The following is a 22,066-nucleotide window of genomic DNA, read 5'->3' as shown; positions in this document are numbered from 1 at the left end:
TCAAGCCAGATTGGACTCATAGAGCCCTACTCTCTGCCTTGACTGGTGTAGTGAGTCAGGAGCTCCTAGTGCTGGGTGACCAGGATCACTAAGACAAGGAAGCAGCAAAGCTCTATTCTGTGTTCTTAAAGCTAATAATACAACTGATGAGCTGTCTAAAAGGGAAAGTGACCAGGCACTTCTTGTATAAGGGCAATTGGTACTTCCGCACTCAGAATTCCTCAAGAAACTCCAGAGACTGATCCATTACAAGGTATGCTGCCATGTCTGTTCTTTTTGGCCCTTAACAGAATTTACTGCACAGTAAAGGCCGCACACATGTAGACACTCACCTGTACTGTGCAGTACATTAGGCTAATGCTCAGTAACATATCTCATGTTGATGTGCCTACTGAGAATTGTTTGGAAGTGGCATGTCTGCTTGTATCTATTATATTTTAGATCCAATTCAAACCTCACTGTAATGATAGAAATTGTGATTTAAGGACACTCTTACTTAGAAGCCTACAGAAACTCCTCAACCCAAGTGCACCACCCCTTTTATCCCCCTCCAGGTGGCCGGTGGGACCAATCAGGGGACATGAGAGTTGAGTATTCACTCAGGTCTGGTTTCTCTACCTGGCCCCCAGGTGAGGCAGGGCAAGCCTTCCCCCTTTCCAGGGGCCTGATTGGCGGGGAAAAGGAAATCCCCCCTCAATTATTTTTGATCTTTTCAAAACCCCTGGGCCAAGCCACCACTGGCTAGTCCATCACAAAAGCTTATACCTTGGCCAACATGGGTACTTTTTTATAGATAGCAAAAATAACTTACCTGATAGAAAAGCTGCACTTGACAAATTTCAAGTCCCTACTCCAAAGCATGAAATCTTGAGGGTTTTTAAACAACAGCTTGCCAGATTTTGTTTCATAGGGCATAAACATGTTTTCCACTAGCATTGTACCCAGTGTACCATTTTAGAGGAAAGTTTCCAACAGCAAAAGAATGGACCTGCAACAGACTCCCAAGCTAATTGATTTTAGACCAAACAGCTTAAGTACAGAGAAGTTATAAGCAACCAAAAACAGTGTCTTATAATTAGATATATCAGACTGTCTTAATAATAGCAAACATTACAGAGTTGCCTAATAATAAATCATTTATTTGTATATAAATAAAAAAGGATCCTCCAGGACTGACAATATGTATATCACATTATAGAATGATGCCCTTTGCAACTGCTGAGTTGTTAAACTGTACATTCTTTTTATGGTTATAATGAGGGCTACTGAGAAATGCCCACAAAGCTGTGAAAATAGAAAACCTGAACTCTTCATAAGAAAATAGTCTTGTGGTTAAGTTACAAGGCTGGGAACTAAGAAATCTGAGCACTGTTTCTGGCAGTGCCTTAACCTTGCTGTATGACTTTGGGGAAGATGAAGGTTAACTATTGTGGGCCTCAGTTTCCAAATGGTAAAATTGATATAATAGGAACCTTAACTGATTGATATTTGTAATTTGAAAGAAGTGCTTTAATGTTGCCAAGTAGCATACAACTTGGGGAAACCAAGAAAACTTTTCAGTTTTGTAAATATTTTTGAGAAAATAGGAAGAAAGCAGGGAGACATTTACTGGAATACTACCGGACTTTTGGTTTTGTTGGGCTCTGTCCCCAAAAATGTTAAATCATTGTGTCAGCACTGAAATGTCATATAAACAGTTCTTTGCAACTCCAGTAAGTGGTTTCCTCATAGTTCATCTTGTTAAAGGAAGTGAGCTGTCTACTTGAAGCTGTTGTCTGGGTCATGATGAGTAAAACCTTACTGTATCATGTCTTTTTAGAGATTTTGTTTTGCTTAAAATCAGAAATGTTCCCACAAACTTGAATGAGTAATGAGAGCATACTATGTAGCATATATTCTTTGGTCTGTGGGAAGAATATGGTGTTTTTCCATTAGACATACAGTTCAGGTATGTGGCATCTATTGATGCAGTTAGAAGTAATGGGTAATTCTCTTGTGTAATGCTTTAGAAATTCAGTGAAAACATTTGATATTAAGAGAATGAAAATATGTGTTGAGTACTTCGAGAAGTTAAATCCTATTAAATGAAAATCTTCCCCGTAGAATCCACAAATATGTTGGATCAAATTATTCCATGCTTGCAACCTCTTAATCTCGCTATTTTGTTCTCCCATCTAGGTTGGGGATCATTAGCTAATTGTTAGGGGGAGAGATAACAAAAAAAAAGCAAGCTTTAAGAAATGCATTTTACCAGATACCTGCATTTCTCTAGATACTTATATGTTTTAGTGACAAAAACACTCCCATGGCGCATAAATATCCAGCATAAGTGCTCACTATGCCATGTGTTGTTGTTTGCATAAACTTAATTGAACATAGTCACAAAGGCTGCAGTTATTCTGATGTACTAAGCTACTGTACATGTGATTAAAAAATAACAGTGTGTCCTGGGAACAGTTAGCAAAACTGCCAGAATGCAGATAAAACCTGTCTTATTAAAATGCAAAAATCTGTATTTATCTTTGCTGATATCCCTGTGGGGGCTATTACTGACAATAAAGAAAAGATGTCTACTGAAATGGTATTACTTTTTAATGAGCCTTTTTACCCATTGAGGTGTAATCTCTATTTTATTAATTGCAAACAGAAATGACTTCCTAAACCCATTGCTGTGCTCAGTTGATTCTAAATACGTGCCTCGCCTGCGGCTCTAGTCTAGTCAGTACTCAGACTTGGGCAACTCAGAAAGCTTAAAGCTACAGCCAAGTCAAGGATGTGAGTTAATTCTCTAAGCCAAATATATGAAAAGCCAGGGATAAGGTTCACACATTCCCATGCCAGTTCCTGGGCAGACCTGTAGCACACACCATATTATTTTAGTTATTTACAATCCTTTGGTTTTGAAAACATACACAAAACACTCTCAGTGTCCACTCAGTGACCAGAGTTTTGCCCCACAAATGGGCACTGTAAGGTCTGTAACCTCAGTCTGTAACTTTGTTCATGGGCAGAGAAGCAGGTCCTGGCTGCTACTATTGTGCTTGAGCATTGTCTTGTCCTCTCTTACATTCAGTAGTGTTCAGGAATGTCAGTGGAGAAACAGCTGAGCTCTTGGTTTCAGTAAAAAGACAAATATATCTAATTATTCTTGTCCTCCTGAGCTTTTGACCAGTAAATCACCCTTGGTTAATGTAGGCTACATACATACATTTAAATAATCTGGGAGAATTCTCCCAGGTTTGTTCTTCTGGTACTGACATTCTAATGCTGAGGCCCTGAAAAGTGGAGAGCTTGTAGTGCTGCAGCTAGGGGTGTGGGGCGGGGGAAGCTATGCACATCTCAGCACACTCTACAGACTTCCTTAGTCTGCTTGGTGACAGATGGCAGCAGTCCATAGGTCAGCCTTGATTGGCTGGTGCAGACTTCCCATGGTCATCCTGTGTTATGCTGCAGTACAATGTGGGAATTGTGAAGGGACGTGTGTGGGGGTGGGTGGGGTTGGGTTCTGCTCCTTCATGGAGCAGCAGTGAGTCTCCCTAATTGGGGGGGAGGAGGAATGATGAGGATAATGTTATCTTCTAAGAGAAGCCACAGCTTGTGTAAATATTCACTCTCCCATGAGAAACTCTCCTGGGAGTAATTTAACACTGGTTGTTCCCAGGTTATTTTTCTTCTGGAGCAGCCATTTTTACTCTAAGAGGCTGAACACACTCATGGTTTCTCTTGTGAGAGCAGCAAATCTCCCAGGAGAAATTAAATGTCTGTATACGGCCGTAAATTGACAAGCTCAATCTGTTATCAAGGCTGCTGATGTTCTGATCCCCTCATCCCTTATGCCTAACATTATACAAAATCTTATATTAAAAAAGTATGATTAAGGTTGCAAAATTAAGCACTTACACATGGAAATGCCAGAATTAAGTTTGCCTATGTAGGCTTAATTTATCCTTAAATTGTACAGTATGTCCCTGCCAGCCTCAAGCCTCCTTTTCAGTAACTTAACTGATGGGGGATGACTCGGGCAGCAGCCCCAGGTGCTGCCTGTGTGTGGGAGCACAAAAGCAGCTATTGCTGCACTTGCAACTGATTGCCCTGTCACAGTTGGCATGGCTGGAGCTGGCACTGCTGCAGATGTAGATCCACACTGATGTGCCTCTATTCCTCTTCCTTCCTAAGTCCAGCCTACTTCCCTGCCCTCATTCTTGTCCCCTCTGTATTCAGGTCAGGTAGCTGCCAGTACTGAAACCACGTATGACCTGAAACAACAGATAACTGCAAGTTTAAGGGCAGATTCTGCTGAAGCCTTGGCTGGAACATACTTAATCTTAATTGATTCTTGGAGAAATTAAGCTACAAAACTCTAGCAAGTCTCCAGTGATCATATATATAACGAAGTTTTACAAAGCTTATAGCTTGTAAAATATGATAAATTTCAAGGGGCCTCCCCTGCCACCTCCACTGCTGTGACATGGGCAGAGGATGCATCACCAGGGCAGCTCAGAGCTCACAATAGCAAGCAGCTTTCCTACATGGCCCCACTATGCTCTGCAGCACTGGATTGCACCTGCTGGGCTGCAGAGGACCTGGGGGAGGGCAGCAGGACAGGGATCTGAGCCCGCAGCAGGCAGTGTGCAGCCCCCGTACCATGCACAGATCTGGGGGGCATGGGTCCCCCCTGACCCCTAGGAGTGTGTGCAGCAGCAGGGAGCTAGCCCCACACCCTGATACCCAGGGGGCCTTTAATTTTAATCATGGGGTTTTTTTGTTTTTATCAGAGAATTTGCAATTATTTTTGATTAGGGAAAACCAGGATCCCTGCTTATGAGTGGTGTTCTGGTTGGCATGAGAGTGGCATCAGGAGCAAATGTGTGACCATCATGCCAGCTGAATGACACTTGGCAGATACGTAGCCTGATCATACCACATTAATGTTACTTTTACTAAAGTTAAACTGAAGACATTCCAACACTTTTCCCAGTAGAGACTTTCCAAGCCCATTCTTATAGAATGTGAATTTTTAACATCTCTGCCCACATGTGCTTTTTGTTTTGATCTAAATTAAGGAGCTGTCATGCTGCTTCCAATTATTAGTAAGAAACAGAGTGTGGGGTATATGGAATGGAACTAGAAACGCTGCCAAGGAATTCACAGTGTTTCCTGATGGCAGCAAACGTTCAATTTTTTTTCCTCCTGGAGCAAAAATGGCTGTTCTGGGAGAAAAATAACCCAGGAACAACCAGAGTTAAATCTCTCCCAAGAGAGTTTCTCCTGGGAGACTGAATGTCTGCATGCTTTCCCCTGGCTTAACTTATCCTGAGGACCAGAAGGAGTGAAGCTTGGGAAAAGACTGGGGTCACCGCTCTGGAGAAGGTGCAGGGGGCTGCTGTTCCTGCCCTTCCTGTAGACCAGGACGGGAGGGAAGGACTTGCCACCAGCTGCTCCCCACCTGCTTCTCACACTGGAGTTCTCAGTATAAGAAGCTTTGTTGCATGGCCCCCGCTACTCAGCTGTTGGGCACTGGGAGCCAAGTGGCAGGAGCAACATATCCACTGCTCCCTGCATCTTCCCCAAGCTGGGCACTTTGTGCCAACGCTCACTTCTCTCTGTTCCCAGAGACTGGGAGTGGAGTGGAGGAGGTTGCTCCCTGCCTGTTCCCTAGACCCTGGTCAAGGGAAGGCATGGGGAGTCAGTCCTTGCTACCACACTCCCCCTGGGGATCAGAAGGAGTGAAGCAGGCACACTGCTTCTCTCGCCTTCCCCACACCTGAATCACCCCCGCCTTGGGAAGGTACAGAGACTGGGCAGAAAGAGCAACTTCAGATTGAACATTGGTGCTGCTTTCTCTCTCAGAATGTCTGTTCATAGCTATAATCACATGACTCCAGAAGTTGCTGTGTTAGAAGAAACCCCAAAATAAAGATAACTGGTAATACTGATATTAACCAGATCTGCTAAACACCACTTTTATAATAATAAAAACAAATACAAATGAATGAACAATAATATGAACAATAAAAAGCAGATGTTAAAATTAAAAAGTTGGTCTAATAAAAGATATCAAATTCACCCAAGGAACCTTGTCTGCCGATGTTAAAATTATGCATTTGTTAAAACCCCCTCAGACTGATTTTAGAAAGCAGATTTTTAGGTGAAAGCAGCATTTTGACTTACACTAATCCATATATTGTTATCTATAATAAAAACACTTTATTCACATATTTATGCATTTGCATTATGCATTTCAACTAGAAAATTAATTTTGTAAAGCCTGATGTCTGTTCCTTCTTTCCATTCACAGCTTTTTTTGGGAAATACCTCAATGAATACAATGGCAGCTACATTCCTCCTGGGTGGAGAGAGTGGGTTGGATTAGTCAAGAACTCTCGCTTCTATAATTACACCATTTGTCGGAATGGCAACAAAGAGAAGCATGGATTTGATTACACAAAGGTATTTTCCAGACACATTACACAGTATCAAATGACTCCATCTATTTAAAAATAGTTTTCTCTTTATTAATTAATAATAGCACCCAATATGTTGTTTTCTTATGGTGCATTTAAGTAGAGTCTTTTGTCCTATTGTGGAATGGCCAAAAACTTAAAACAGCTCTATAATTTAGTTGGTTGATTTCTAATCCTCAGATAGAAATGAGTGGCTCTATATAAATACATACATACATACATACATAAATAAATAAATAACAGACCTTTCTGAAGAAAATTTTGGCCTTATTCTACTGAACTCAAAGTTAAGACTACAGAGTAGCTGCTAAGACAATAGTTTTTACTCTCAGAAGGAAAGCTTAACTGGTGCTGTTTTCCATTATACAGTGTAAAAAACTGTGTGGCTGTGGTGTCAGACTCCGGATATGATAAGTTAAAAAAAAAAAAAAAGAAGGGTTTGGAAAACTTCAGACTTTGTTTGCACTCATGACAAAATCTGGAGGATATGCCAAGGTGACCTGCCCACTACAGTGAGATTTCTTATAAATGTTTAGTACTACAAATCCTAAAGTTTCCAGCCTACATAAAACGAATTGGAATTTCCTCAGTGTGTAGCTCACCGAAGATAATACAGATGTTGCAGCTGTGGTTTCTGACCCATGTAATGAGATTTTATTGGAAGCTCACAATAGCAGTTTCTGATTTACCCACCCACAGAAATTGCATGTTACTGATTGCAGAGAACATAAAGTAGAAAATAAAGACTTATTGGTTAGTCGAGAATTCCTTATGCACCCTATGTCCATAGCAAGAGTGAACAATGTATGGGGAAACAAGAGGGAAATGAATGCTTTGGAAAGGCACCTATCCAGACAGTGTTCTAATCTGGGTCTATTTCATACCAAAAATTGGTATGAACTCTGGTACTCTGAAGGGAAACCAAATTTTCACTGTTTTTGTAAACGAGTAATACTGCCTCCATCATATTGTTACAGGAGCATGAACATTTAATTTAAGGCTACTATATGGGGGGGGGGGATGGTTCTGAGTGAGAAGGTCCCAGCTGGTTGGCTTGTCCTAACACTGACATGCGTCACAGGCCCTGTCCCTCAGGCACTGATTTTGCAGCTGTTCAGGGCCTTGAATCCACAACATGTGATTAGTCATGCCTGGAAGTGTTTGAAATTACAAACATTGTCTCAGCACTTTCTCAGTGAAGCTCACACTAAACCTCCAGGCCAATGATGAATGCTTAATGGTGGCAGGTGGTTTAATATAAGTGTTCATCTTTTTTTCTTCATTCCATTTCCTCCTTTTCCCTGTAGGCTTCTACTTGCCACCTTGGCTGTGGGTTAAGCCAGTTTATTAGCAGCTCATCACCTTAGCCTCACCAGCTGCACTCCTTTAAGTTGTACAATTAAAAGAACCTGAGCCTACAGGAATTCAGCTCCTCCTTATATATATGTTTGCAATTTCTTTGATTAAAGTTTTTCCTAGACAACTGTATTTTTGCAATGTGTTAAGTGTTGTAGATTGCTCCCAGGTCTCACAGATGCAAATTTATATTTTAACAAACGCACACAAAGTCTTCAGGAGTAAATATGAGTCCATATTAAATGTGCATAGTTTTCTATAGTTTGGAGTCATGTTTTTTCAAGAGTTTCATCAACCACATTTGAGAAATCGATATGTGTATGTTATCTGCTGCTTGTATGTTACAAAATGTCCTGTTGTCAACTTTGGTGGTCATAGTTAATAGAACCCATTATTTTCTGGATAAGAGAATTTTGCAAAATACACTCCCATCTCATATTGTGCATACTTTAAAAAAGTCATTAGAGCTTGGTTTCCCCTATGTTTTTCAGGCTCACATGTCTCTTCAAAGGTATGTTTTTACTTCCTGATCTAAGCTCTAGTGATAACTTGGAATACCATGACTTAATAGACAGATAAGGTTCTTTGGGTAAATCTGATATCTGTTATTAGACCAATTCATTAGTTGGAAAAATTCTTCTTTGTGAGCTCTCTGGTACAAATAGCCTTCATCAGGCTGAGGAAACATCTGCAGATGGTCTGTGTTCTTCCTGGATGGAGTAGTAAAGCAGCTAGAGGCCAGTACATATGCAAGAAAGCCAGTCAGTTAAAATGTAAATAGAATGTGATCTGGTCAATTATGCACTATATAACTTTTGTTTTGTCTTAAATGTATGTTACAGGACTACTTCACAGACTTAATCACTAACGAGAGCATTAATTATTTCAAAATGTCTAAGAGAATATATCCTCATAGGCCCATAATGATGGTTATCAGCCATGCCGCCCCCCATGGCCCTGAAGATTCTGCACCACAATTCTCAGAGCTCTATCCAAATGCTTCACAGCACATGTAAGTAAAATTCAGACTTTTGTCAATACTGGCTATTTGTGTTGCTTCTCACAGATTTGTTTTTTGAGACACTGAAGCAAAGTAGAATTCAAATGTAAGGAGTCTATAAAAAGCTGTCCATATGAATGCGTTTTTGCTGGACTCACATTGTACTGATATTGTTGTTTTGTAGTAACACTTCCTTGGTTCTTAAACTAGAAACAGGCTGTTCTCTCTGGGTAAGTGACATGAGTCTCGGTTCTACGGCGGGCAGAGGGGAGGGAGAAGGTGTTCAGCTTCTTACAATGCCCTGAACTGTGTGGACACTGATGGGAATGGAATCCAGAGTTGTTTGTTCATATTCTTCCAGAACATGTTTTTCCTGGGGTCTGGTTATCTGAGTGCATTAATAATAGTAGAGCCCTTTAGTAGCTTTTGTGTAAATATATGCACTAGGCTTAACTAGAAAAGGCCTGGTTTCCAAACAACCTGCCAAACTGTACTTTTAATAGCATATTGCTTCTTATTTTTAGTAGATGGTTATACTATTATGAAGCCTCTCTTTACTGTCCTTGATCCCAGGGCCAAGCCCAGTCATAGTGGCCACATCTGCACCTTCTTTAATGCACTGTAGTTATGGCGCATTAAGTTTAGTACTTGGATAGTTTAGTACAGGCAGTCCTCGGACTTACAACACAATTGGTTCTTGAAAACCACATCTTAAGTCGAAATATTGTAAGTTGGAACCAATTTTCTTATAAGAAACAATGTTAGAATGGGGGATTGGTTCCTGAACCAAGGCCTGATACCCTATTTTCACCAAAATACCCCAGAATTTTGTACTCGATCAATTATAGATGAGTAATATTAATGTATTTATATTGTAAATAACAATCCTATTGATTTGGAAGGACTTCTTTGAGGTGACTTTGCTGGACTTTTTGAAAGGCTCTTAGTTGGACTTTTTGAAGGGTTCTTGGATGGAGTCTTCACTGGAGTCTTGGCTGCAGGTTTTTCTGAAGTTTTGTCTGCTTTCTTAAAGAAAGTGTCCAAGGAAGTTTGGACAGATGTTCTCCAGGGAGATGAGCAGCAGAGCGAACTTGTTCGCTGGCGTGGCATCACATCGGATCAAGTGTTGTAAAGTCAAAACTGATTTTATAAAGTTGAAACAGGGTGTCAATTTATAAACGTTGTAAGCATGAAAAGTTGTAACTGAAAACGTTGTAAGTCGAAGACTGCCTGGACTACTGCATAGTACTGAAGGCACACAGACAGTAACATATTAGCAAGGTTTTTGCCCAGCATGCTAATGTGCAGTGTTATTAGGCTATTGTGCAGTTAGCGTCTTGTATAGACGCGCACTGTTACCAGCTCATTAAGAGGCTTTGGACTTGTTAGAATTTGGGGCTCTGGGACAGTACATTATTATGTATATTGTCCTGTCAGGATATTTTCAGAAATGTACAAGATGGATGGAAACCAAAAATTTTCATTTTTCTTCTCAGTAATAACACAGGAGGAATCTCAGCTGTCTCCTGTTCTAAACCCTACCTCTGGAGCATCCAGAGACTTTTTAATCATAGCATAAACTAAAGATCTTAATTAACTACCTGTGCTCTCATTCATGATCAAGTAAACCAACTTTGCCATTCACGATCTCATGACACCTTTTGGCTACCAAAACTCAATGTTAGCTTTTGAAAATACAGAAGAGGAAATAACCCAATATAGTCAGCCAGGCCTCCATGGAGAAAAATTGCTGTCCACAGACAACATTTTAGGTAACCTGTTCAATAGCTCACACTTAACTAAGGATATCATTTGCACTTATATTAGGAAGAGTGAAATAGCGAGAGATATCAATCATCATGTTTCACTGTGTAAATCAGTCAGTTGCTGGGGCCGGAAAGTGCTTTACTGCACATGAGTGACTTAAACAAATTGGAGGATTGAGCCAAAAGAAATCTTATGAGGTTCAACAAGGACAAGTGCAAAGTCCTGCACTTAGGACAGAATAATTGCATGCACAAGTACAGGCTGGGGGCTGACTGGCTGGGCAGCAGCTCTGCAGAAAAGGACTTGGGGGGGTACAGTGGACAATAAGATGAATATGATTCAACAGAGTGCCCTTGTTCCCAGGAAGGCTAATGGCATACTGGGCTGCATTGGTAGGTGTGTTGCCAGTAGGTCAATGGAAGTGATTGTTTCCCTCTATTCAGCACTTGTTAGGCCACATCTGGAGTATTGTGTTCAGTTTTGGGCCCCCCACTACAGAAAGGATGTGGGCAAATTGGAGGGAGTACAGCAGAGGGCATCAAAATGGTAAGGACATGACTTATGAGGAAAGACTGAGGTAACTCAGTTTATTTAGTCTAGAGAAGAAAAGACTGAGGGAGAATTTAATAGCAGTCTTCAACTACCTGAAGAGGGGAGGAGGGGGTTCCAAAGAGGATGGAGCTAGATTTGTTCTCAGTGGTAGCAGATGACAGAACAAGGTCTCAAGTTGCAGCAAGGGAAGTTTAGGTTAGATATTAGGAAGGATTTTCTCACTAGGAGTGTAGTAAAATGCTGGAATAGGTTACCCAGAGAAGTGGTGGGAAGCTCCATGCTTGAGGACTTTCAAAACCCAGCTAGACAAATCCTTGGGTGGGATGATCTAGTTGGGAATGGTTCTGCTTTGAGCTGGGGGTTAAACTAGATGACCTCCTGAGATCCCTTCCAACCCTCGCTTTCTATGATCCTATGATTTTCATTGCCTTATATTCTGAACATTGTCAGTAGTCCTCACCAGGCTGGAATGTTTCACAAGCATGTTAGGCATCTCGAGTAATTCCTTCCTGCATGCACAAGTACTGGTATTGTTAGTTCACTTGGAATGTGTGCACTTGAACAGCTAGATGGTTCTTGAGAAGAGTGGTTCTAGCTGGACTTAGAATTGAGTCTGTTTTCTGCCTTCTAAAGCAGGGGCTCTCAGCCCTTTTGGATTCAGGGAACCCCTTCATAACTTTTTTTAAATTTGGCATTGCCTTGGTTGAGAACCAGTGTTGTGCTGCCTCAGTGCTTCTCAACTGAGATGTTGCCGCAGTCAGATGGAACTGCCCCGTATGCCTCATGCACAGCACAGCAAGAGTGGGAAGGGCTGTGGCATGAGCACATGCTTTTGTTTGCATCTGATAAATCAAAAGCAGGGAGAACAAACCAGTCCTCAAAGGTTTTTCAGTAGAGACATTAAAAACATGGCTTTATCATGCAAGACCATTAGATATATTTTGTGTGTGTTACCTGAAAAGGTCAGGCTGCAGATTCTAGCTGTGCATGTGAACATTTGGTTCACTTATCATGAAACTGGTTTTCATGCTGTTTGTATGGATGTGGCAAATTCATCATAATCAAAGTAACCTAAATTACTTGTTACAGAAGCTAGAAAACATAGATCAGGTGTGTTTCTTCCTGTCTCTCTTGGTGGCCTTCATTTCTTGGCATCTTTGTTGCAAAGTGTTCCTTCTGTAGCAGCTACAAGATAGAGATTTGGGTGGATTGTTTTGTTCTGTGAATGACTACACAGGTTAAGAGTTCAGACAGCAGACAAAGAACTAAGACGAATTGAAGACAAACTGCCAATTTCGGTGGGTGATACTACTAAAGAGCCAGTTTCTATAGAAAAAACATAAGTAACATGTTCTGACTGAAGCATGTAAGAAGTTAAGTATCTTACCAAAAATATTTGACTTTCCTTGTGAAAGCAGTGAAAAAGCAGTAAAATCCCTCCTGCCATGGTTTATGTAACTTAAATGTTTAACCCTTCAGTTTTGTTCCTTGGTGGTCAAGCATCACTTGGGTCACTTTTGTCTGACCTGGGGTGACAGCCACCTGACCTTGGTTTCTGTTTTAAAAAAATGTTGATGCTGTATCATGTTACTGTAACATTTACCTCCAACAAAGAAAGGAAACCAGGTCAAAAGCTGTTTGCTGACTTCACAAACTGCGATGGAAGGTTATGCCTACAGACTGTGCATTAAGAGAGTCTGTTAACCACATGCAAGCAGAGATTCTGTTTAATAAGACAGTAGCTTAAGAGGCCCTTAAATTATGTGGTGTTAAAGAGTCTATCATTTGTTTAAATATTACCTGTTCAAAATACATACACACATATATAATGTTTGATTAGAAATGTGTTCCTAGTTAATTTGTATGAACCACAGTATGGTTGTTATCCTGCAAGTTCCATTCCTCAATATTTAAAATTTAGCTTTGTTGTTGTCCCCCCATTTTTGATTGAAGAGAGAAAGTCAAAAGCATACAGCAGGAAGGCTCACATCTAAACCACATGTGGCAAAGACGCCTAAAGAAAAAAGATAGATTTACACATAATCATAATTTCTTAGTCCCATTCCTTCCACACCCTCAATGCAAACAAATGCTTGTATATTGAATGTTGTCAAAAAGATATGCAAGACTGATATGTTTGTGGCAAATCCCTATTTAAAACATTGTGTCAAGTTCATCAGTGTAAAATTACAGTGAAAGATAAACTGAACAATTATCAATACCAGTTGATAAATATGTTGTGTAGATATGCAGGACACTGTATCTCTGCTTTCAGATTTTTTCTGTTCCCCGTTTGTAGAATTATTCCCATAGTGTTCGCTGTTTACAATCTGTTACCAAGTTGGAGTGATAGCTTTTTTCAAAAATAAATCATCCCAATATATCTATTCAGTTTTACCCAAAAATTTTCTCCAGGGAAGCAGTTGGAACTGGGAAAGGTGTAGTATGTTCATGTGAGATGGGCTTCTTTTACAGGGGGTTGTCAGCACTTGGGACATTGAGTGACTAGACCAGGTCAGCCAAACCATGGCACTGCAGCCTCGATGTGTGGTACACAGCAGATTGGGGAGGGGGAAGGCAAGTGGAGTGGCACTCAAGGAGGGCACAGAGCTTACCTTGTGGCATGCCTACCAAACTTGGTCTCCACTAGATTAGACTTTTGGAAATGCTGTAGCTAAATAAAAATTACATGAAAGATGTCTCTCTCAGGCAACTGTTAAAGCAGAATTCTATTCCGTGATCCAAAGAAATAGAAAGGCTTTGCTCAGAGGATACTTCTTTGGCTTTGATGTTAACCTAACCTCTCAGTTACATGGAAAGTTAAATTCCTTTTACTGTTCAGTGTTAAATAGTCTTAGGTGAACTGTGAATAAGGCTGGAGATCTTCATAAGACTTCTGAAAGAAAATTCTAGGAAGTAAACCAACTTTACAAGCAGAGACCTGTAGGAGGTAGCTTGACTGGAGGATGTCAGACATGAACAACTGAAATGCTTCTTCATGTGCTGAGCTGAGCTTCTTCAGTGTAATGTGCTCCAGCCCTGGGTGTGCCTCTGAGAGACACTTCTGGGGTGTTTCCATACCTTTGGGGCACTCTTCTGCCCCAAGCCACTGTCTGCTGATTGACCACTAAGAACCAAATGAGGTGCGCCAGAGGCCAGTTCCTGTGGTGACTCAGTCAGGCCTGTCTCATTCAGGCCTTGTTGGCTGTTAGCAGAGAGGATTTTACAAGCTAGAAGGATCACAGAAAGGACCCTTGTCTCTTCATATGTGCAGAAAAGATAGATCTCCCTTTCTGTAAAATAGGCAAACCCATGAGGTCAAATGTCCTGAAATCACAGTTAACAATAGGTGGGTAAAAAGATTTTAAGGATTTATTATTAAAAACCAAACAAACAAAAAAATAAGAACCAGCATAAGGTCTCTGATCTGTGAGAACCACTCCATTTCCTCAGCTTGCTCTACTCAGCCTCTCTGGCTGAGGGACCACAGCCCTCCCTGCACCTCGGAGAACTGAAGACAAGACCATATTCTCAAGGCAGGCTTAAGTACGGTTGCTTATCTGGTTATTCACATATGGCACCTCTTGGATTCTTGGGGGACCAAAACTCTGCCTGTCACTTCCTGCCATGGGCAACTGGTGCTGCCTTAGTCAAGGGGGGCTGTGCCCCCACAGTGGCCAACCTTGCTGACTGGGGAGGGGACCCAATTCCAGCTTCTGAAAGTGGCTGCGGCCACTTCTGGGAGCACCATGGTGCTCCCAATTCCCGGCTGGTGCCTGCAGGGGGGACACCGGCACCCCCGCCTGCCCCCCCTGCTCGTCACCTAAGCAGTGAGCACGGCTGGCCAGGGGTGCACTCGTGCACTCAAGGGGTGCACATGCACCCCTGTGTATACCCTATGCATCACCAGTGCTTCCTGCCCCCCTCAAAGATACATGTTCCTTAGAGCTGAAATCTGTCTTGGTCTAATTAAGACAAGGAGCATACGTGCATCCTTTCAGACATGGAGATTTGCTAATCAACTATAATGTCTCCTATCCACCAATAATTTGGCTATCCAGGGGTTACTTTTACAATGTAAATTCAAGGCAGACAGTGAACAACTCAGGTCAGATGCTTATTCTAAGCCATTACTGCTCTTCAAAGCATGGCTAGATAAGGGCCACTTAAGTTAATCACTGCCTCACTAAAACAGTGACTATAATATAAAGATATAGCTGATGTCTCAGCATAATTCTATTGTCTCATGAGACAGATGCCTACTACATTTATATCAAATATCACAATTTATGCAGACATAAGAACAATACGGCTGAATATAGTTTAAGGTTACCTATATGTAGAGATTACACATGCCATATTAGTAAAACAAATTCAAGAAAGCATGCAAGTCACCCCCACCCCCCATCCAGTTCATGACACTCAGATTGGCAAAGAAGTACTGCAAGATGTTAAGGTTATCTGGCAACAGTCCTCTTGCCAGATAAAAGATCTCAGCACAGCCAGAAGTGGTTTTAGGGGAAAAGATCAGTAACAATCCAAGAGTAGCATTCAAGAAATGAGATCTGGTTTAAAATGCGCAAGTGGATGGGCTGATGGTATTAGTGGCTGATGGTGATTCAATATAAATTTACTACAACTACTAATAGTGCACGGTTTTCCATACGGTTCCTCAAACATACCTCAGATGCTGACCTTGAGGTACAGTTTATTAATTTGTTTTGCATATTGGGTACTTGGCACCTCAAATGAAACTCTCTCAATCTGCCAATTTTGGTGGTCTTTCTTGTCATGGGGGCACCTATACACTCAAAACTAAAGCTGGATCACACATTCACTTCATAGAGGGCACAAATCACATAAATATGTTCACATAACATGTCTTCTATCATGACTACTCTGAGGCCCAGGAACAGATCCAGGGAATGAAGTAGCACCCCCCACCCCCCCCACACACACACACTTTAATGTAACACAGTTAGCTCTCTGGTAGACACAGGTCACTGCCTACTGCCAGTCCAAGCAGTAGGAAATGAGCTCTGACATGAGGGTAGAGATGGAGCTAAGGCATGGCTGATGCAGGGAGCTGGTGGAGGCATCTGGGGCTTTAAGGAACTCATGTCTTCCAACTCCAGCCTGAGCACCATGCAGCACCTGGTGAAGCAGCTCAAGCTGCAGCAGGGATCAAGGTGGAGGATGTTGGGGCCCGGAAGGATTTGCAGCCACTCCTATGGTGCTGTTCACATCTGCAGCATCCCCTTTTCAAAGTCCTAGATTCTGAGGCCTGTTTAAACTAGTGACTGGGAGGTGAATGTTCTGAGCCATCCAGTTCTGTAGCAACATAATATTAGAACAGGAGCAGAAGTAGGAATGTTCATGTAGAAATGTAATTATGTAATAAATGTAATATATACATTCAGCCTTCCTGCAGCCGAAACAAAAGGGTTTTTTCTGAAGTAAAAAGGCAGCTATGTTCAATGGTCATAAATTTCCTATGCTGGATCTTGAAGAATTTGGGTTATGTTATGCTTTGGCTGCCAAACTTTCATGCCATATATCCTCAGCAAAGTAGACTTTCCTGTTTTTAAAAGAGGAAGCAGAAGGTGACAGAAATAGACAGATTAGGGAAAGTCAGGTTTAGCTGAATACTAAGTCTGGAATCAAGAATGTGTTTCAGACTTTTTTTTTTATTTAGTCAGAATCTGGCCTTCAATTCCTTAAGGATTATCTATTAACAGCTATACCTGGAACTGTAGAACTGTGCTTGGGAAACATTTAATTTGACAAGTTTAGCTCTCTCACACTTCTTTCCTATAATTATTGCTTTAAAAAATCGTTGTTTTAAAATTCTGTATTTTGCAGTTGGTAAGGACTATCCTAAGTCATAAAAGTTTTGTTTCTTTTCATTGATTGGATAAATATCAAATCCAGAAACAGCTTGCAAGGAAGCTGGGAAGATGTTTCTCAGGTAGATACCTGCCAGAAATAGTTATTTGCACAAAAAAATCACAACACTTAAATTGAATAATTGTGTAAACACAGTTTTGCTTTTATTGGATCTGCACAGAAAGGTGTATAAAGGTTTCAAATACAAGCATGTATGCATTTTATAAAATGAACAAACATTTGCACATGCGTTTTTAATATTAATCTATATTTTATAGTAATATAGAGGTTTAGAGCAAAGTTTTAGAAAGAAGAGGCTCACTTACCAGTACAGTATTAAATATACAATAGTTAGGAGCACTCTAGGTAATGATTAGGAGTGCTGACACACATGCATTAATCACTTTATATTTTATATATAGCTGGAATGATTTAAACAAGTAAATTCCCATTTGTTCACACAAGCCTGTAATTGTGTGCACAAATAAAAGCATTCAGGGGTCCTTTTGATGTCTGTATTTTAGTTCCTATGAAAGGAGGTTCAGTTAGTGATAGATGAAGTGTGTTTGGGAAGCAAAGCCCAGGAGACAGTCCCAGATGTTCTACAAATCTCTGTAGTCTCCACCACTTCTAATTCCACTTATTGTGGCTCCATAGTGCAGAGCTGTGGTTAGGCTAAATAGCTTGCTACCAGGCAGAGGTTGGGCAGAGGGTTTCATAAACAGCTACCTCCCACAGAAAGCATATTGTCCACGTTCATGCACATCTGTGCCAGGGGAACTGCATTCACTTGGTGCTAAAAAGTAGAGCTAATTTGCTTACATGGACACAGTGCCACGTGAACACTGAGATGTTGGTTTCAGGTCAGAAAATAGCCAGTAGAGCTACCTCTCAACCCAGATGCAGGTTAAATACATTCCGACACCACTAGAATACTGTATTTGCTTGAATCCAAGACAAGATTTTTTTCCCCATTTAGGACAGGGGGGAAAAGCCCCTCATCTTAGATTCCAAGTACAAGGTGGAGAGGGTAGGCAAGCAGCAGCTGTTGTGGCTCCAGCCCCGAGCGTGGGTCAGAGCCAGAGTCAGAGCCACAGCAGAAACATATTCCCCCCTTCCACCTGTTCCTGCAATACTTGCCCCCTCCCCTCCACCTTACTGTCAGGCACAACTCTGACTCCATTCCTTCCTATGTGAGGGCTCTGTCCCCTGCCTGGCCAATCAGCAGTTATGGCAGCTCCAGGTCCTGGGATACTGCTATAAGGCTGGGCTCAGGCTGCACTTCCATGTGGTCTGTGACCAAGGTGGGAATGGAGCTGGTACCGCATCTGACAGTAAGAAGAGAGGGACGGGACAGAGGCTGTGTGGAGCTAGTGATGAAGAGAACAGAGGCTATACAGAGTGACAGAGGCAGAGTCTGTGGGGAGCAGGTAGCGGGGAGAGGCATAGGCTATGGGGGTACAGGCAGCAGGAGATGCAGGCATCATGGGGGAGGGCAGGCTAAAGGCAGAAGAAATTAGGGGGCAGAGGGCAAAGAGGTCATTTATCTCCCCTACAACTACCTGCCTCTCTGCTACTGCTTTTCCTGCTGTAGCAGCGAGGAAGATGAATTTAAGACCAATAATTAGATTATATACCAGGAAAATTATAACCAATGTATACATTTTTCATATATAAAATGTAATTATTATGGGATCATTTTAAATTCAAAGTCATCTTGGATTCGGGTACATATGGTACATACTGTGTACTCTCAGCAGAGGTATGGAGCTGTAACCTAGTGCTGGTCTAGGACCACTTTTTCAAATTCAGGAGAAACATCCAGGTATGAGTCCTTGGGGATACCAGAACACAGCCTCACAATTTGGAACCATCCCACTTTGCTACAATTTGTGATTTAATATAATTTTTGTCTTTTGCTTGATAGCATGGGTTGGCAACCTTTAGGAATGTTTGGCACTAGGCCCAAATACAGGCTGCTATTGCTAGCACTTTCAAACCTTCATTCTGCACCCCTCCACTGTTCCCACCTCATTGCCAACCTGTGACCAAACTGCTGCCAAATTGTAGTGGGAGCAAGGGCTAGGGCCCTCTGGTGGCTGAGGTATTAACTGCTGGTCCCACTCTCCATTCCCATCACCCCTGGATTCTGAATTGTGTGAAGGGGTCTCTACAATATCTTGTCACAAGGGTTAAGTCGAGTCCCATTGGGTGTCTTCACAGGACTCTGCCATCCCTACACCCTGCCCACACCTCTCCCAAAGAGTGTACCATTACAGTTGTTGACAGCTCCTCCTTCAAGGTGCTTCTTGGTCCCTCTTTTTCTTCTTGGAGCTGCTCTAATTAAAGCACCACCCCCTTCACTTCCAGAGCACATGTAAAAGTGCCCCGGCAGCACAGGTAATTTAAACTTTTGTCAATCCATCTCCTTCAACACATTTGCTAAGCAATACACATCAAGACCTTAGTTTTAATCAGTCAACAAGCTGGCTTCTAATATTGCAGGAACAGTTTAGCTTTCACAATTAAGAGTAGGCTTAAAGTTGTGGATACAATTGATTGTACTTGCATTAACTACTCTATTGGCCTGTGATATTAAAGATGAAATCAGAGTTAGACAGCTAAATTAATGTAATATTAGTCTAATAGTAATAAAATTATTTCTCCTACATTTTAATTGGAGAACATTTTTTGAAAATAAATATGTTGGGAGAGTGTCAGTATATGCATGCAGTTCCTCCTAGCATAGTTTCATATGTGTAGCAAGTAGCTTACTATTGAGTAGAACTGGTGAAAGTTTGGATTGCCACTCTGAAAATTCAGAAAGAAAATTTCTTCCATTTTGGAATGAAAAGAAGAAATTTTGAAATTGGAAACAAAAGTCTGATTCAATTTCAAGTTTTCTTTTAAAAATATACAAATGAAATTGAGCCTGGGAACCTAAACTGCAATCTGCTGCCTAACCTAATCTGAACTGTCTGTCACTCGTAAACAGAGTACAGAAACCCCAGGTACCTTGGGGCTTAGAAGGCATGGTTCTCTAGCAACCCATCAGGCAAGTTGGCAAGAAATCAGATAAATTTCAAATGGGAACCTACTAGTGATTCACTGGATGTTTGTCAAAACAGATACATGCCCATGAAAAGGTTTAGGTTTGATGGATCAGCATTTTCCAATGAAAAACTGTATCACTGGAAAACTCCTGATCAGTTCCATTGCTGAGTGGCGAGCAATGATCAGTTCCAATCCTGAATGATGCCAAGGAGAGCCAGCTGCTGAAGTAGTCTGAAGTCTCTCATTCCTAGGGCCACTGTCAGCAGCCTCCTGCTTATAACAGATAGTCTTTGAAAGCAGCACTCAGATTCCTGGTGCAACTAAAACTTTTCATAAGCATTTTCCACATGTATTTTAAGTTTCTGGGTGAGAAAGGCAGTAGCTATGAAATTAAGTGAATATCCTTCTAGGCAATCCAGGGAGGAATATGAACATTGATTTTCTGTAAAGTATGAAATACTGGTGGATGGCATGGAAACATTAATCAGGGATTTTAAAAGAAGAAGAAACATTTATAACAAAGAGGCAAGAGGTACTCAGAGTGCCAGCCAGATACTAGTTCTTTTTGTTCTGAGTGGAAATATGCCAGAGCTGTTACCTGCTGTGCCAGAATATTCCAATCTGGTCGGAATATTTCTAATGTCTTAGCCATTGCTTGATTAATCAATTGTGATCATGTTTCTTTCATTTTGATGCCCACTGTTTATTATAGTCTATTGTTTTGAGGCAGTTTAATTCTTCTATGTAATTTTCAATCTAATAATCATGAGATCTCCCTTTCATGCTGTCTATCGTTCTATGATGTTCCATTTTTTTTGGTAAGCTTCTGAGGAAAATTGTGAAGCATCTACAATGCCTAAACTCCTCTTTTTAAAATGTTTATTCCTTTCAGTATCAGAAATGTGAGACTAGAAGGTTATCCTGTTTATATCCTAGAGACTGCACTGAATTGGTAGGTTGGTGAGCAATGGAAAATGGTGAAGTGTGTTACTTGTTTTAGGGCTGCCAGAATCTTTGGCACCAGGTCTACTTATAAGTCAGTAAGTTTTGTTTATGTGCCTATTGATCTTGGCTGGGATACATTAGAGTACAGTTGTCAAAGTTATGGCCCATGTGCTGGATCTGGCCCATGGAGTCTAATAAAAGATATCAGATTCACCCAAGGAACCTTGTCTTGCATGGCAAGGTGCTTTAATAGGACAAACTGTGGTAGCTAATCAGGTTGGGGCCAGTGCCAGCATGTGCTGTGTGGCCCAGTGTGGTGGAGCACCTTTGGGGTGCTCACCACGTGGAAGGAGCTGCAGCAGGCTGGGACAGAGCCAGAGGAGAAGGCAGCCAAGCAAAGCCCCCGTATGTCATTCTAAGGGGGGAGGTGTGTGGCAGAGCACCTTTGGGGGTGCTCACCACTTGAAGGCTTTCATAGGCTCTGAGGGGAAATAACAGCAGCAGGGGAAACCTCCCCCAGGAACAATTTTAAGGGGGTGTGTGGCAGGGCACTGTTGATGCCTGCTACTTTAAGACCGGAGCCAAGCAGCCTGCAGGTGCTTGATTGTGTTACCCTGTGAGGTCAGGCCAACTCTCAGGATCTCAATATTGCACTGTTAGACAGGAGGGCGTAACACAATTGCACATATAAAAACACACAAATCAGTTAGGTGCATATACACGCACACTACCAGCTCAGGCACATACACATTCAAACCAGCCTAGGCGCATGCATACCTATTACCAATTCAAGCACATACAGTATACACCCCAAAAATTAGACACAGATCACTAATCTGTATATCATGTACACAATGCCATACACACACACACATACACACACACACACACTCTCTCACACTAGCAACTCAGATACACACACATTCATAGTTTCATAGTTTCATAGTTTTAGGGTCGGAAGGGACCTAATAGATCTTCTAGCCCGACCCCCCGCCAGGGCGGGAGAACAACAAAAAAACCCTAAACAAAAAACGGGACTCAA

At 41.6% G+C, this 22,066-nt stretch overlaps 1 protein-coding gene across 2 annotated transcripts in view; it reads left to right on the top strand.

The window, feature by feature from the left end:
* SULF1 (sulfatase 1) overlaps positions 1 to 22,066 on the top strand; it is a 187,666-nt gene that overhangs the window by 116,190 nt on the left and 49,410 nt on the right. For both annotated transcript variants that reach the window (XM_025215238.1, XM_006033440.3), the window contains exons 7-8: positions 6,299 to 6,450; positions 8,663 to 8,832. In XM_025215238.1, coding sequence (XP_025071023.1) covers positions 6,299 to 6,450; positions 8,663 to 8,832 — 322 coding nt within the window. The remainder of the gene's footprint in view (positions 1 to 6,298; positions 6,451 to 8,662; positions 8,833 to 22,066) is intronic.

The sequence above is a fragment of the Alligator sinensis genome, unplaced genomic scaffold (genome assembly GCF_000455745.1).
Source record: "Alligator sinensis unplaced genomic scaffold, ASM45574v1 scaffold71_2, whole genome shotgun sequence".
In the NCBI taxonomy this organism is placed as follows: Eukaryota; Metazoa; Chordata; order Crocodylia; family Alligatoridae; genus Alligator; species Alligator sinensis.
Note: the sequence above shows the minus strand (reverse complement) of the source record. Positions and strands in the feature narration are given on the sequence as shown.